The 17,042-nt window shown below is 53.6% G+C and overlaps 6 protein-coding genes across 6 annotated transcripts; 4 read left to right on the plus strand and 2 right to left on the minus strand.

Moving 5' to 3' along the window:
* Positions 1-36: 36 nt before the first annotated feature.
* On the minus strand, positions 37-1,548 carry PG985_013671 (uncharacterized protein; the record flags this gene model as incomplete). The annotated part of the gene is made up of 1 exon (XM_066833437.1): positions 37-1,548. The coding sequence occupies one exon, from the start codon at positions 1,546-1,548 to the stop codon at positions 37-39; it is 1,512 nt and encodes a 503-aa protein (XP_066678177.1).
* Positions 1,549-2,205: 657 nt separating this feature from the next.
* On the minus strand, positions 2,206-3,480 carry PG985_013672 (uncharacterized protein; the record flags this gene model as incomplete). The annotated part of the gene is made up of 4 exons (XM_066833438.1): positions 2,206-2,338; positions 2,410-3,173; positions 3,230-3,348; positions 3,393-3,480. 4 exons carry the CDS (start codon positions 3,478-3,480, stop codon positions 2,206-2,208), a joined length of 1,104 nt encoding a protein of 367 aa, XP_066678178.1.
* An 898-nt stretch (positions 3,481-4,378) lies between these two features.
* PG985_013673 (NAD(P)-binding protein) lies at positions 4,379-5,227 on the plus strand (the record flags this gene model as incomplete). Its single annotated transcript, XM_066833439.1, has 1 exon — positions 4,379-5,227. One exon carries the CDS (start codon positions 4,379-4,381, stop codon positions 5,225-5,227), a length of 849 nt encoding a protein of 282 aa, XP_066678179.1.
* Positions 5,228-9,201: 3,974 nt separating this feature from the next.
* Positions 9,202-10,263, plus strand: PG985_013674 (uncharacterized protein; the record flags this gene model as incomplete). The annotated part of the gene is made up of 1 exon (XM_066833440.1): positions 9,202-10,263. The coding sequence occupies one exon, from the start codon at positions 9,202-9,204 to the stop codon at positions 10,261-10,263; it is 1,062 nt and encodes a 353-aa protein (XP_066678180.1).
* Positions 10,264-12,278: 2,015 nt separating this feature from the next.
* On the plus strand, positions 12,279-14,228 carry PG985_013675 (permease of the major facilitator superfamily; the record flags this gene model as incomplete). The annotated part of the gene is made up of 6 exons (XM_066833441.1): positions 12,279-12,506; positions 12,642-12,705; positions 12,778-12,987; positions 13,049-13,575; positions 13,633-13,839; positions 13,911-14,228. 6 exons carry the CDS (start codon positions 12,279-12,281, stop codon positions 14,226-14,228), a joined length of 1,554 nt encoding a protein of 517 aa, XP_066678181.1.
* A 432-nt stretch (positions 14,229-14,660) lies between these two features.
* On the plus strand, positions 14,661-16,013 carry PG985_013676 (uncharacterized protein; the record flags this gene model as incomplete). Its single annotated transcript, XM_066833442.1, has 1 exon — positions 14,661-16,013. One exon carries the CDS (start codon positions 14,661-14,663, stop codon positions 16,011-16,013), a length of 1,353 nt encoding a protein of 450 aa, XP_066678182.1.
* Positions 16,014-17,042: the final 1,029 nt, after the last annotated feature.

The raw sequence follows: 17,042 nt of genomic DNA on the forward strand, positions 1-17,042 counted from the left end.
CGTATACATACACTGCATAGGTGGATCCTTAGCCCGCTAAAGCATCTGTCGCTTCTGCCTCCATGCCATTCCTTTGGCCCTTGTGATGCCCATACATACCACGGCGCTGAGACCTGTGAATACGGCAAAGATGATAAAATACCACCCCCTACCAACCGCATGTACCAGAGGCTCGAGTATCGCCGCCGACGCCGCACTCAGCCCGCAGCGCATAAGCTGGCCCGCGGCGTACGAAGAGCTCGACTGCGTGGGGAAGATGTCGACCAGCAGAGCGCTGGCCGTGTGGCTGAGAAGGGTCGAACAGGCACAGATGAAGAACTGCATGACCAACAGACCGGCGGGGTGGACGTGCCGAACCACGGCCCAGCCGTAGCCCGCCACCAGGCCCACCTCCAGCCCCACGAAGGGCAGGATGCGTCGGTACCTGACGATCTCGATGGGGAACTCTTTCAGCTCCTGCGCCTTTTTGCGGTCGATGGGGAAGTTCCTGCTCCGAGCCACCATGGCGAAGTTCCGGTCCAGCAGCTTGCCCGCTATGATGCCCCCGATGGTCATGCCCACGAGGCCTGGAAGGAAGGTCAGGCCGACTTCGAAGTCGCTGTATCCGTATAGATCCTGGTAGATGACGGGGATGGCGACTTGGAACGTGTAGTAGACGCAATACGATGTGGCAATCACCCACAACACGGCCGCTGCGTCAGGGTAGAAGATTAGGCGCAAAGACTGCAGGAGCATGATAGGCCGCCATTTCGGCTTCGTCAGATGCGTAGTCCTTGCGAAGTCCGGCCGTTCTGTAGACGTCGTGCCATGTTTCCGGAGAAGGGCCCCAGTGCACCACAGCTTCGAGATGAGGGGCGCTTCCACCGAGCCGTCGTCAACAACGGTTCTTGCCGTCTCGGGCAACGTAAACCCGATCAGGAGAAAACAGATCACGGCCACAATGAAAAGGGCGAGGAAGATCCAAGTATAGGCGCCCGTAGTCTGGGCCACCGCACCACCGACGACTGGTCCTATAGCGGAGATGCCATTGCAGAAGGACTGCATCGGGCCAAGCATAGCCCCGCGCTCCGAGATGACGGCTACATCCGCCACGATCCCGTAGGCGATTGCCGGGGTCGCAGAGGCGCCAATGCTCTGCAGCGCCCGAAGAGCCAACAGGGCCCCGTAGCTGTCGCGGGTCAACGCGAGGCCCAGGCTTGCGCAGGCGTAGGTTATCACCAAGCCGAGCAGCACGGGCCGCCTGCCGAAGGCGTCCGCGAGAGAGGCAAAGAGAGGCGGGGTAACGCCTTGGCAGATGGCGTAGAGTGTGACGGTCAGGTTGATGGCTTGGATTGAGACTTTGAGCTCCTTGCTGAGCATGGGGATGAGGGGGAAGTAGATGGTCGCGGTGAGCGTCGAGAGGATGATGACGAAGCCGAGAAGATATGTGAGGTAGACCCTCATCGAGCCCGTGAAGACGGAGTAGTCCCGGTTGTCCGTGGTGGGTGTACTGGACGCCGGGGGCGCATCCGTAGGCGGCTGCCCGTTTGTTTCGTATGACTGACCCATTTTCAGGTATGTTAGTTGTATTGGTTTTGCTGTTATATAATCATGAATTAAATCAGCCTCAGACTGAGAGAACCAATCCGTTGGGTGTTGCAATCTTTTATCCGCAGGCCGCTGAGTCACCACTGGCAGTGGCCGGAGAGTGTTGTACCAGACCTTGGCACTCGCATGCCATCATTGTCTGTAACGGACGGGATTGGCCCGGGGGCCGAGGTCGCTCGGCTCGCCAACGCCCGATTAACGGACTCCCCAACACCGCTTCGTTTGTATCTTATCAGACTTCATATTGACGTCCCTTGACCCCATGGGCTTACTGCCGTAGGAGATTGAGAACTCCACCGTTGCGTCCGAAAGAATTATCTTCAAAAGCTTGCTTCACCTTTCCTACCTGCCCCGGCGTATGGTCCCTCCAAGACTCATAAGAAACATGTTGCAATGACAGGGGTACGCCCCTTTTTTTCTGCTAGCGTGCTGTGCCTCGCATCAGACGGCCGGCTAACAACGTTCTCAGGGCGAACTTTTGAAAGCTGCCCAGATAGGTTAAACTCTAGATAGTATGGGTTTTTCTTGGAATGTATCAGAGTATTACTGGAAAACAGATCATGATACCACATTGCACGCCCAGTTGTAGTGTACAATATAGAAAATGATATACACTTCTCATAATAATGCATCGGCAACGTGAGGAACAATCGTCGCGCCTGTGATGCAGGGGTCAATACCGGAATCGTACTTGTCGATCCCGTCGATTGGCGCATACTTCTCGCAGAGGTAGCACATGTTGTTGTAAGTCCTGAGAAATGCCACGTCAGATATGAATCGCAGTGCTCAACACGCTTCGACTAGGGGGTTGGGACAACTCACGTTTTCCTCAGCGAGCTATCAGGGTGGCCGGCGGAGTAGTTGATAGCCCCCTGAAGCGAATAGAGCCGGTTTCGATCATCGAACTCGTCGACTGGCTCCGCAGGAGGGTAGTTCTCCAGGTAGCTTTCGATGTAGACTTTGTCGCGGAAAACAGAGCTGAACTCGCATCGCCAATGACCCAGTTCCATCTCGTTATGGGCGAAATAGGACCCCACATCGAAGAGGATGCTGCGGTTGGTCTTCCGTACGATGCCCATATTGCCTTCCCAGAGGTCTCCATGGATGATGCAAGGCTTTATCGCCTTTCCGTTTTCCTTGAGGGACCCCAAAAGCCTCGGGATCACAACGTCAGCAATCTGCTTGGTCGCGCGCTGCATTTCCGGCCAGGGGCCATTCGTATCCAGGTCTCGCTGGCAAATGCCAAGTAGTAGCTTGCGGAAGAAGACAGGCCAGCTCTGCTCCCAGTCGACAGTCCTAGCTACTTGGCCATCACACGTCGTGACATCAAAGCCAAATTTGCCCGTGGGAGAGACGCTCTGCCTGTGCAGCTGGGCAAGCTTCTTAGTGAACTCGGCGGGATCCGGCCGCGAAGTGACGTCCATGTCGACGAACTCAGACACGTAGAAGTAGGTTGGTGGGTCCTCGGCTTTGTATTTCCCGAACCCATATGGCTTGGGCAAGAAGTCGTTGATGACACTGTAGACGACTTTGGAAGATTCATATTCTCCGCGTAGCATGGTCATCCCTTGGTCCTCAAATGCAACCTGGCCAACAAAGTTATAAGGGGATATCAAGAGAGCCGGTTGGCTGGCGGGGATACCTTCAAGAAGTAAACCTGTTCTGCACCATTTTTATCCCTTACAGTAACCTTCCCGGTGATAGTGAAGGCACTTTTACTGAAGTGCTGCACCGATAATAACGTGGGACATCCGGGCAGAGCTGTTCACCGCGGTCAGCATCCACCGCTGATAACAATTACCCACATTGGCTCAGACCTTCAAGGACGGCATCATCCATAGGAAATATGCCTTTGAGTTGAAACAGTCTCTCCTTGATCGTAGGGCGCTTCATTTCAACGGTTACTGCCCCATTGCCATGGGCTTGCGGACTTTCCAGACCTTCTGTCGTTCCCGTTCTCAAAAAGGGGTTCGACCCTGGGAAATGATGCAAGCTTCCAGATCAATATGTAGTATCTGCAATTGATTGGTTGTGCGAGGAAGTGAAAAGGTAGAAAAATTAAAGGCTGTGGTTGAAAGGAGGAGGCTTTCGGCATGAAGAGATCTTGGCAGGAATGGGCACCCCTCACTGTTGGATGCTAGACATCGATGCAACCCTGCAAGATGATTGGTCGTTTGTCCTCAAGATCGACGTTTATCCACATTCCAGAGATATTCCCATCAGGTCCCAAGGAGCAGCGCCCCAACAGCTGATTACAAGGCAAGCAGCTTGGCAGATAGCCATCAGACAGGTTGCAGACTGCAAAGGGACGCGATGCACCATCTAGATAGATAAATAGGTCCAAGGAGTAAGCGCTGTCCAGAAGACATACATGAAAACGTTGTCTTGGGAGACAGCCACGGATCGAAACAGTCACCTGGTTTGATACTGTTTCGTCCTTGACAAACTGAACCCTGACCAACGATCTAAAACTAGAATTAATAACGGGTAGCCATTGCTTTGCTAGCTGCGCGCCACGTATGCGCTATTTGCTTGATTACTAGTGTCTACTGCAAGCTTCGTGTAGATAGGAGTCTTAACTGAGTTATGTGTGCATAATTTGATAGTTGGTGGCCAATTGCGATCCAGTTGGCCTCTGTGCAGCAATTGTCCAACGTCTTAATCATACGTGAAGACTTTGAAAGTTTGGGTTGCAACCTTCCCATAACCAAATGCAGAGATACGTCATCGATACTACATGAGCCATACCTTCTCCTCATCAACCCATTAACAGTCAACGATCACACCAATGATGCTACCCAAGACCGTCTTGATTACGGGCTGTGGCCCACGCGGCATCGGCACGGCGCTAGCCTCCGAATTCCACTCGCGCGGCCACCGTGTGATCGCCTCCGGCTTGTCCGAGTCCCTGCTCGAGCCGCTCCGGGAATTGGGTCTGGAGACCATGGTCATGGACGTGACGTCCGAGTCTTCGATCCGCGACGCGGTGTCGCACGTCTCCAAGCTCACGGGCGGCAAGCTGGACATCTTGGTCAACAATGCGGGCCTCCTGCACATCATGCCCTTCGCCGACACCGACCCCGCCGACGCGCGCCGCGTCCTGGAGGTCAACGTCCTCGGCACCATCTCCGTGACGCACGCCTTCCTCCCCATGCTCATCGCGACCTCTTCCTCCTCCGGCGGCGACTCGGTCGTGGCCAACCTGAGCAGCATCAACACGACCCTGCACCCCCCGTTCGTCTCGGTCTACAACGCGGCCAAGGCGGCGATCGAGACCCTGTCGTCCAGCATGCGCGCCGAGCTGGCGCCGCTCGGGGTGCGCGTCGCCGTGCTCAAGACGGGCTGCATCCGCACCGACCTGTTCGCCAACGCGGCGCCGCTGCCGCTGCCTGCGGACAGCTGGTACGGATCGTTGCGCGACTTCATCGAGCGCCGCGAGCTCGCCTGGACGCCGTTCGCGTACACGGAGCCCGAGGCCTACGCACGCGGAGTGGTGACGGAGCTGCTGAGGCCGTCGGTCAAGGCGGTGGTGTGGCGCGGGGCGATGACGACGGCGGTGTGGCTGTTGAGCTTTCTGCCGGAGACTACTATGGTAGGTTTTCTTGTTCTCCTATTCTTGAGATGCAAACTAAGAATGTGACAGGACTGGATATACAGTACGAAGATGTCGGGAGTCGTCAAGGCTAGACAAGACTCAAAGGTGGCGTGATGAAACAGACGGCGGAACCATAAGTATCGAAGCCAAAGTTACAACACGCAGTAAAAGTAAATAAATTTGGAAAATAGTGCCTCTTGTCAGCCAACGAATGGATTTTGTTAGTTCCTGTCATCCGGTAGCGGGAGCAAATGCTGCCACCGTAGGAGTAGGTACATTCTGTCATCGTTCTTGTCTATATATCTTAACGATGAGCAGTTCGGCCATATGAATTCTACCCAGGCTACTTATGCTGAGACTTGCCATTAATATGTTCTTTTCACAAGGCAAGAGACTCATTGAACCAAAACACACAGGATATATTTCCAAAAAGCACATTAACATTCATCAGCATAAACATTCGGATTCCAGGCACGAATCTGACCATTACACGGGGTTTGGGATGCGAAGAGATTCCCATTTTGTAAGGGGCGGAGAATTCAAGTCGTGCTTCAAGGCAATGTTGCACCGTTCCTCGATAGTGACAATGCGAATATACCATGGAGGATGTATATACGTGTGCCACCCCGTTTGTTTCTTTCGATCTCCTTCCGTGGAAACATCACCTGATGACTATTCTATGGCTTCCCAACCCCCAACCCCCCGCATCAACATTCGTCTTTTTGAAGCAAGTGGCGGCCGAGTCAGGCCCTCAAAATCTGGAGCAATTATTAAAGGGGGAGACCGCCCAGTCATTTTAAGAGCTTAGCTTTTCACGAATGTGGCACTCCCCCGAGATCGAGCACCGGGTTAGAATAGAGGATGGGGTACGTGGGGGTGCAATACATGACCGTATAGCCGATGCAAAGTGGAGGAGAGCCGGTAACTACATGTATGATCATTAACCGAGGAACAAATATCCCCGGAATCCATATCACCCCACCGGTGGGCTTAGACGGGGTCAGCATGTACACCATCCAGTTCAAGCATAGACGCCGAAGTGGGCACGGGATAGCTTTGCTAGATCCACCGAGTGCCCCAGGAATCATTCGCACCGGGGTTTGTGGTGACTTCATCTCTCGTAGTCTGTTTTCAAACCCCGGAGTCGTAGGCAGCCGCTTCTTGCCTTGTCGCCGCCGATTATGCTAGAGCATGGATGCCGTGAACGTTCGTTTCTTGGGGGCATACCCTCTGAAGATTAGAGTCGATGGAGATACAACTCTGTGTTGTGGTGTTGCATTCATGCGCTTCTTATCAGTGTGTACGTTCCTCCCCGATGGGTAATCATGTTGTTCGACTAGGAATGGGCAATGGTGCGGAACGGGATCAGAGATCTCCATCCTCTCATGATGTTCGTTACCTCTGTCTGTAGTAATTGCCAAGCAATCCTCGTGAGGCAAGTTTCAACGTTTGGAGCTTAAAAAGACCTTGGAAGTACCGAAATGTCACCATGCGATGCAGCAATGTCCGTATCGGCAAGTTTGATGGAGGTGCTGCAGCGTTGCAAATCATCCACTAACCCATCGCCCAATAACTCGCTGCTTGGCGGCGTTCAAGTTGCAGGGGGGGGCCTGGGGAAAATCTCCGCATCCTGACCCCAAACCCCTCGCGTCAGTTTGACCTGCCAGCACGAAAAGAGAGCGGTGCTGTGGCCACGGTGTGATGCTGTCGGCTCCGGGTGAGTGGCAGCTGCGAGTCATCATGCATCCCTCGAACTATTGGTCTGTGAAATGGGCCGATGTTTCCCAGCTTCGTGCCACGGAAACCTGGAAGCTTCTGCTACTACATGTACTTCTGACGAGGGGTACGGGAGATGGATGCGAGAGGTACATGCCTTCAGTGCGGGGTTTAGGCCCATCCCCGTTGTATCTCCGCAATACGGCGAAAAGTAACGTGGAAAAGCCGATCTTGTTCACTCCATCCCTTCTTGATTGACGTCGTGGGGGGTCGCACATACTACCAGTTATTGTAACCTCATAGTTGGGTAAGAACCACAGCATTGGGTGCCCAAACTTTGAGAATGTTGGTAGTCGTGTGACCCTTTTACGTTTCAGCTTGGTCAGTAAGTATGACCCCCAACATGGCCCAAATGCCTGAGTGGCCCCCACCGATGTGGCACCAAAGAATTCGAAGTTTAGACGCAGACAAGAGGCGCATCCCATCTACCGATATCAGTGGTTTCATCGCCAGTCACCTACGAAGGACATGGCGCTTCTTGTGAGACCTGACCTGATTTTATCTGGGTTAGCTTCGCCCTGATTACAAAGCCTTCTTTTTGCTTTGGTTTTGCGATAAGAGTAAGCACAACCGGCGCCCATTCGACTCTGCGAGGCTGCCTCTCAATGAGATGACTGGCGTTGCCAAACCAGCGGTCAGAATCTCCCTGGAACACGTGGACAGAGAATTTCTGCCACGACCTGCTGCTCCAACATCTAGCATGTCGGAGCCCAAGTATCGCCCATTCTGAGTGCTGGGTCCAGAGGTTGTTGGTAGGTGGAAGAGAACCAAGCGAGGAGTCGTATTTGGGGGTCATCTTGCACCAATAACGAAGTAGCATGTGATGAGGAACAGTGGAAATCATGCAAAATGCCCCAAAAGTGCTCAGAGTGCAACAGCTTCCGGCAGCACGAGGCGCGTCAGCATCACGAATGAGTTGCTTCAATCGCCCAGCATTCTTGGACAAGCAAGCGCCCGACGTCTTCCGACAAAGAAAGGTCCAGGGCTGTCATCAGAAGGGGCCTGTGCGTGACCCCCACGATTTTCCTCCTTACGTTTGGGCACTTCTCACGGGCACTGCAAGGTACAGCCTACGGCAATCAAAAGGAAAACAAGGGTCGCCTCGGAGGGCGTGCTGGGCACGAATGGATACCAACTGCTTGGCGTGGGGTAGCACTATCCCATCCTGGGTTGGGGCTCTGATTTCAAGTCACGTACAACGGCTACGATGCCCACAACAGGGTTAGGTCCTCAGTCAGACACGGCCGACCTTGGGCGAAGAGCGGCGATTTGCACCTCTCTGCTGTATTGCTGAGTGCTCATGTCCCACATGGCCATAAGTTCTCGGAGGAGCGGTTTTGGCGAGTCAACTGCCTCACAGCGAGAGATTGGAGCCGGTCTAGAGCGCATGGCGCTTTCACCCCGCTCACCCACCATTTCCATCGGAGATCGTCCGGGGCTACCCTCGGCACCTAAATTCGACAAAAGACCTCTCTTGGAATTCATCGACACGACCTGGCCACCACCCTCACACCCATTGGTCTACATCAAGTGAAGTGCTTCCAATCAAGCACGGGGATTGGTCATCCGGTTGAAAATCTTGCATTAATCCAACGGGCCTAGAAATCATGGACTGGAAGCCGACCCAAAAACCACCCAGAGGAAGTTGCACAAGCACATCTCGGGGGGCCAACGCATCCCGCTTGCGCTCGCGTGGAACCGCAGTGGGCCATGGAATATTAAGAGTACCTATACGGAGTATCGTTCCTTTAATCCACCCTAGTTCCAGCGCCTCACCCCGACCCTGGCCCACAGCCCTTGCTTCCGTTCATTGAAGGATTGGACCCGTCCCATGTTGGACACACCAAGTTCGGAGGTACTACATGTCTCACGTATGTATTCAGACGCACCATCAGAAGCACCATCCCTGTGCTGCTGCAATACGTGCACCTACATTACGAATCACTACCTTGTACAACATGCAACTGCATCCTTCAGCCACCGCCAATGGGGTTTCTCTATGCCCAATATACGCCCGGCCCAGGCAGTCGGCTTCTGGGACACATTCCCACCTCCCGTATAACTATAAGAAGACCCGCACGTCTGACAGTCCATCGGGAGAGTGCAAGGATCGCCCTGGACCCTCTCATTGTGACCCAGTTCTCCTCACAATAGCCCGAACTGACTTGTGTCGCTCCAGTTCGACGAAACTCTATTTACCACTAGCCTGACCACCTCCTACCCTCCTGCTATTTATCTTCACCATGCCCCCCTCGGCGGACATTGACCACCCACCAAACGGTAATGGCCTATCTATCAGCCACTCCAACGGTCATCATCGCGGCACCATGTCTCATATCACCCGTCCCCTAGTCCCTGGCGTCTATGTGCCCACTGTGCTCTTCTTTGACCAAGATGAGGAGATAGACACCGCCACCGTCCGCCGCCACGCCGTCCACCTCGCCCGAGAAGGCGTGGCAGGCATTGCCGTGCAGGGTTCCAACGGAGAAGCGGTCCATCTGACTCCCAAGGAGCGAGACACCGTCACTAGAGAAACACGAGAAGCACTGGACTCTGCTGGCTTCTCGAGTATTCCCCTCATCGTGGGATGCGGAGGCGAGGCCACTCGTCAAGCCATTGGTCTCTGCAAAGAAGCCGCAGCGGCCGGCGGAGACTATGCTCTCATCCTGCCCCCTTCGTACTACAAGGGCTTGTTCTCCCCCGAGTCCATCAAGAGCTTCTTCAGGGACATCGCAGACGCCTCGCCGATCCCCATCATCCTCTACAACTATCCTCCTGCTGTAGGCGGAGTCGACCTCAACAGCGATGTGCTCATCGAGTTGGGACAGCACCCCAACATTGCCGGCTGCAAGTTCACCTGCGCTAATACTGGCAAGCTCGCCCGGGTGGCTGCTGCCTTTAAGGGCCCCTCCAGCAATGGAAAACAGAATGGCGCCAACTCCTCGGCCGGCCAGTTTGCGTGCTTTGGCGGCTCTGGTGACTTCACCCTACAGACCATGATCAGCGGCGGGCAGGGCATCATCGGTGGGATTGCAAACCTGGCACCCAAGACCTGCATACAGACGATGAAGTGCTACGATGATGGCAATATCAAGGAGGCCCAGCGCCTGCAGGAAATCCTGGCCCGCGGAGACTGGGCCGCAATCCAGACGGGTCTCGTGGGAACCAAGGTGGCGATGCAGGAATATTTGGGTTATGGAGGCTGGGCTCGCAAGCCTCTGCCCAAGCCCGAAGGCGAGGAGAGACGCAAGATTGTCGAGGACTTTGCTGAGCTTATGGAGCTTGAGAAGACTCTTGCGCCATGAGGGCATGGGATGGTTATGGATAGGGGTCATGCTACGGTATGGCATGGTCTATCTGATGGCTTACAGCGGTTCTATCTATTGGGTATTACCAAAAGTCCTTCCAGAGTTGGGTCATTTTCCCCAAATAGAATTGACTTGATGACAACACGCTTTCACGATTGAATGCAATATTTTATTACGTTGGTGGAACATAACGCGGGACCTGTGTTGTTGAGCCACCACCCTTTCAAACTCAACCTAACATTTGCAGTCGAGATGCACATCTCGAATCTTACTTCGTATTGGAGTCTCATTGAGCTTACTCTTTCCTTGTCTACCTCTGCCGAGCCGGGCTATTCGAAAAGTACCGCAGCTAAGAGCTGCAGCTGCTTTGACAGGATCGCATGATGCATATCAATCCCATTGGTTGTTGTGCGACGGTTCGGTAACTGGAGCGATCCGATTGGATTGACCTCCAATCGGGAGATAGATTCGCAATGCATACCTGATTAAAATATCGCACAAGGGCCAAAGGAGTCCAGTTGATACGAGCCATTGGAACATCAGTTTGTTTTGAGACGGGGGTGAGTATATAGGTTCTCACTGTCGCACAGCGCGGGGCGCTGGTTTCCAGCGCGTCGCAGGGGTCTTGTGGCTGATCTTAGAACGTTTAGGCCCTCTCTTATCTTCTCACCGTATCTTTGAGAAAAAGGACTCGTCTTTTCTGCCCGTTCCATGTCGTTCGATTCACACTTCCGTAGCACGCCATCTCCGTCGGTCGGAACTGCAGGCGGCCGCGCCTGCACGGGAAAGTACGGGCAAGGGAATGCGAGCCTCACGGTAGCATTCGCGTGGGGTTGGACGAACGTGGTGCGCGGCAGACAAATAGAGCCTGCGAGCCCGTGGGGGCGAGGCAGCAAGGGAAAAGAAAGAAAGATGAATGCTCGGGTCGTACAACCGCAAATCCCAAGCCACTGATTGGCAATGCAGATGAGACCGACATGCAGTACTACATGTGCATTTTCTCTCTGATCATCCAATTTGATGAACTATGGAACCGGATAGACGGGATTGCATGCGCCGCCGTTACGCACGTAGCACGGCACGCTGGATGGTGGTGGTGGTGATCTTGAAATAGACTACTGCTGGGGCCTTTTCATCCTGTAGGTGCGCGCCCGCCCGCCTGCGCCCGAATACGTGGGTGCCCCCCTGTGGGCTCCCTTCGGAGAGATTTCCAGCCAATCTGGAGGTTTTCCGCCTTTCTCCCTCGCTCATCCGCCAATCTCAGCAGCGCACGATGGACAAGCAATACCGCCCAAACGCCCTGGGAGACAAAAGAAAGCAAGCACGCAAACAAACATTGAACCCATGGCGAACGCCCCCACGGTGCGGCCTGCGGAATGCAACTCTTCTCATGCCGCAGGCATCTCTCACTGGAACCTGGTTGGTTTCGATGGTACTTTGGTACTGTTGCTGACTGTGTTGCATGCATACTGGCACGATTGAGAGCTGACCACGCAAGACCGGTAACCGACGCAGCGACAGGGTCACAGCAATCAAGTCGGTCGACATGGGCGATAGCGACAGCCGCATAAGGTAAATCCAGTACCTAATACGAACCACGCGTGGCATTACCGACGATACGGTAATGCTGCAGCCGGCAGCTGGGCTTATCAGCACCCGCACGCAGGGGTTATGACTCGGAGGTCCTAGAGATAACGACGATCTGGTCACGCGCCAATGAGGTGTCCCCAACAGCGACTGATAACAACCCCGGAAATGACGGTCCCTTGGATCAGCTATGGAGCCCCCGATAAAGAGTCTGGGGATTCATCGAGCCGACTAATACATACCACGCCCTTATCAATTGTCCGCATCGGGCTAAGTGCCGCGCAGGTTATATATATCTCGGGCGACACTTCGCGTTGTTTTCGTGGCGGGCAGTTCGCGCCGATTGTACATCATTGCAAACGGTTTACTCTTTGAAGTATCCGTTCTCGACCTGATTGGAGGGAATAACGCCGGCAGTATCAGACATGGCCACAATCACCACCAAGGAAGAAGGCGCCATGCGCCCCGAAGATGACGCCTCTGTCACCAAGAGCTCCATGGTCGGGGGTGACAAGGTCCCCGACGCCGACGCTGAGAGTGCAAGGGGTGGTGATGTCGATATTGGGGAGACAGCCAGAGTCGTGGACGCACAGGCCGAAAGAGCGCTGTGCCGCAAGTTCGACTTTCGATTGTTGCCGGTTTTGGCCGTCATGGTACGTCTACGCTACCAAGCCACCTATGTGCCGCACGCACTACGCCCCAAGCCTCGCGGCATATCGCTTTAGCTGCCGCTGGAGTAACATCACTTACAAGATTCAAACGAAACTGACCTCAATCTTCTTCATCAGTACCTCTTCAATTCCCTCGACAAAGGAAATCTTGGCAATGCACAGACCGATGGAATGTCAGATGGTGAGTTCGTTCATTTTTAACATATTATGCACATCCCTTGTCATGTGCTGTGCTAACATACTGCGTGATCAGATCTCGGATTTGCACCCGGCCAATACAACTTGATTCTTGGCATCTTTTTCGTCCCCTATGTCATATTCGCACCACCCCTTGCCATGCTTGGCAAGAAGTTTGGACCTGCTCGCGTCTTGCCTATCCTTATGGGCAGTTTCGGATGCATGACGCTTCTCACCGCCGCTGCCAAGAACTTCAGCGGAATCTTTGCCTTGAGATGGTTCCTTGGTAAGGCCTTTTTCGCAGTGGGGTTTGTTATTGATCCATTAACTAATACGTGTATCTATAGGCATGTCTGAAAGCGCCTTCTTCCCACTCGTCATCTACTACCTGACCACCTTCTACCGCCGAGGTGAACTCGCCCGACGACTGGCCATATTCTACGCCGCCTCCAACATTGCTAGTGCGTTCAGCGGTCTTCTGGCATTTGGCGTCTTCCAGATTCATTCCCATCTGGTCGACTTCGCATGGCGATGGTTGTTCATCGTCGAGGGCACCGCCACGGTGCTGTTCTCCCTGTTCGCCTTCTGGTACCTGCCCAAGAGCGCCGCCGAAGCCACCTTCCTGAACGCCGACGAGAAGGCACTGGCATATCACCGCATCCTAGTCGACAGTTCGTCAGTGGTCAACGAAAAGTTTAACCTCAAGGAGTCGCTGAAGGTGTTCAAGCGGCCCACGACCTACGGCTTCCTGCTCATCGAGATCTGCCTCGGCGTGCCGCTGCAGGCGGTGCAGCTGTTCTTGCCCCAAATTGTGCAGCGGTTGAACTACGACAAGGTCAAGACTAACCTGTATACCGTGGCACCCAACATCACCGTAAGTCTGCGATGCCATCTCGACTAGCCGAAATTAAAATGCTGACTAGTGTAATAGGGGGCGGTGATGCTGCTGCTGTTGGCTTTCAGCTCTGATCTGACGAGGATCCGGTTTCCATTCATCGCCCTTGGCTTCGCATTTACCTTCATTGGTTTCGTCATCTACGCCACAATCCAGGATGTGTCGTCTCAAATCCAGGTCGCCTACTTTGCGACGTTCATGATGTGCTGGGGAACTAGCGCACCATCGGTCATATTAAGCACTGTGAGTTTCGCTCTCCGCATGAGGGAGGGTCTTCTTTCCAAGTATTTTTGCTGACCAAATTTTTGTACTAGTGGTACAACAACAATGTAGCCCACGAAGGCGAACGACTCACCTTGACGTCCGTCGGTGTACCCCTGGCCAATCTCATGGGCCTGGTGGCCAGCAACGTCTTCCAGACCAAGGACGCCCCCAAGTACGAGCCCGCGCTCATCACCACGGCCGTCTTCGGTGCCGTTGGCTGCTTGGTGTCGGCCTGCCTTGGCGCCTTCATGATGTTCGACAATAAGCGCCGGAACCGCCAGCAAGGGATCAACCTCACGGCCCGGGATGTTCCCACGCTGAAGCTGAGGGATGGGCCAAGGGTGCCGGAGTTTAGATGGTTCTTGTAGACATGCAGGAGCAAGTAGTAATTAGAGAGCGAGCAAAAATTCAATTTCAGTTTCAGAGTATCTTGATATCTCCTGTCCTGTCCAACCGATCGAGTCGTATCATGAGTCAAAAATTTAGAGACCCTACTTGGAGGCAGTGATTTCCTACAAGGAACACTCCCAGTACCTTTTGGCTCAAGATTTGATGCATATCACAGCGAATACTAGAAGTTGCTGTTTGGTGTGCTTTGGGTCGGTAGGTTGTCATGACCGAGACATCAACCCCTTCTAGGTGATAAGCTAAAGCGGGGTCCCTATGGCGTGACGTTTCCCCGACACTCAACTCGGCAATCTCCAAAAGCATCCAGCACGCGGCATTTTCTCTATTACTTCATAGTTTCATTTTGCTCCTCCTTTTCTGTTATAGAGTATTCCTCTGTATAGCTCAGTGTGATGCCAGACGCATCCAGACTCCGCATCGCCATCATCGGCGCCGGCATTGCGGGGCTCACGGCGGCTATCGCGCTGAAGGACGAGCCAGGAGTCGAAGTGCAGATATATGAAAAGACCTTGGAGCTGCGGGAGGTCGGGGCAACGATCGCTCTGGGACCGAATGGTATGAGGACGCTGGAGAGGCTTGGGGTTGCTGACGCCTTGGATGAGTCGGTGGCCTTTCGAAACGAGTCGCGGCATCCCATGATATACCGGTTCGGCTGCCCCCAGATTGTTCAAAGGCGAACGGATTTGCTAACTCTGGATGTAATCAGTCACTACAATACCGATGAAGTGGTGTCGTTTGACACTCATAGCAAGTCTGTAGAAGAGCGGCATCATACAGCCCGTTTCTTCCGACCGCATCTTCAGCAAACCCTAGCAAGACATCTGGATCCAGCGACCCTTCATCTCGGCAAGGCATTTCAGTCATGTTCTTTCAATGCCGAGTTACGAAAGCTGGTCATCACCTTCACTGATGGCTCGACCGAGCAAGCTGACATTTGGTTGGGCGCAGACGGCATCCACTCTCCCGTACGCCAATTCTTCGTGTCCACCTCGAAGACCCGAATCACCGGCTGGACCACGTTACGGTCCGTGTTTCCGATATCGCACGTCGAGAACATCCCCAATTTGCCCCGTGAGGCCGTGCACATCTGGGGTCCCGATCGCACCTTGTTCGTGACCCCGCTGGCCCAAGGTCTGTTCTCTGTCGTGGGAAGCCACCAAGAAGACCCCAACGAGCCTCCGGAAACTGCACGGCACCAAGTGGCGGCTTGGGACTCGACTGGTACGGTGAATGATCTGCGCGAGTTTTACAAAGACTGGAGCCCCCTGGTCCGGTCCATTGTAGAGGCGACGCCGTACACCAAGGTTTACCCCAACTCGGCCGCCGATGGGCTGGAGACCTGGGTCCTGGGCGATGGTCGTGTCACATTAGCGGGAGACGCAGCCCACGCACATGGCGGCGCCTATGCAGCGGGTGGCAGTCTGGCCGCTGATGATGGATGGGCTTTTGCACAGGCCGTGAGGCAACTATTAGCGCGCACTGGCGGCTGGTCATCATCTACTGAGGCCAGTGAAGAAATCGCGGAGGCAATCAGACTGTATGAAAGGACGCGGAAGCCGCACACTGACCGAGTGCAGCAGACGGTACAGAGACGCAACGAAGTTATGGTGCAGCGAATAGGGAAGGTGGAGTCCGATGAGGAATTGCGATGGAGGATCTCGAACAGGCCCGACCTGAGATGGATCCATGAGCATGATGTCGTGAATGCCTTTTCGGAGGCTCTGCGCGGATCAGATTCTAGATAATATCAAGCACTGCAAGTATAGAGTAATGTGATGCCTACCATGTAAACATTCAACAATTACTGCACATTGCCCTTCACTACCAATAGAAAGAAACCAATACTTGCAACTCTTGTTGTTATGGGACGCGGCCCTGTCCGAAGCTGGTGTTCTTCAATCCAGAGATGATACATGTATTCAAGTCGCCGATATTCAGGGGCATTTCCAGGCTCCCCACCTCTGCAACCCAGATGGTAACAGGTTGATCGCTAGTCCTTTGCACGCCCAAACCCTTGCTACCACTACTGGAACAAGCACTATGACTTTGTATGCCTCTCATTACCATTAGCCAGGGGTCAGTCACCTTGCCAGTTACAGTTCGGTGTATGGGTGTTTAACAGATGTGTCTGCTTCTTGCCAAACTAAATTGTCATTGGGCATGGTGAGGTAACCTGCTCGAGTGGGGTCTTTTGTTTCTTGTGAGGAGCCGTGGTATAAATCGAAGAAAAAAAGAAGAATAAGAAGAAGTTGCTGTTTGAAACCCCAGTATGCTGGTGTAACAGTCTCCGCTGATATAACTACTGCCTTGGACTCTACTCCATGAACTTTGTGGTCTACTGAAACGATTCGCAATGGTCTGTTCACCCTGGCCTGCCTTAGCTTACACAGTCAGGGTAAATAGATTAGCAGTTTTTTGTTGAATCGTTGACGAGGCTAGTCATGTAGAATATCGTGTAGCAAACTCGTGAACTTTGCGTGCAGGTGGCATTCTACTGCTTTATGTAGATGCCATTTCATTATGTAGGTGCTGGGTGGCATTTATGTTGTCTCGCTCATGTCACAAGTACAGATATCGGGATGTGATGTTTTCCTTTGAACTCGAGTGCTCTCCTCAATGCCCAAAATCATTAAAGAAAGTAGCAAAGCCGACCTGTATTCAATGGCTCCAGCTCTGTTACAAAAGCGTTGCTTAGCGCCGAACTCCACAGCCCTTTCTCCCTCCATCAATAAACACTGCACAATCTCACGAGTCTTCGTTGGAGCCCCCAAATC

Source organism: Apiospora marii (genome assembly GCF_038362585.1).
Source record: "Apiospora marii strain CBS 49790 chromosome Unknown utg000011l_segment0_segment0, whole genome shotgun sequence".
Classification (NCBI taxonomy): domain Eukaryota; kingdom Fungi; phylum Ascomycota; class Sordariomycetes; order Amphisphaeriales; family Apiosporaceae; genus Apiospora; species Apiospora marii.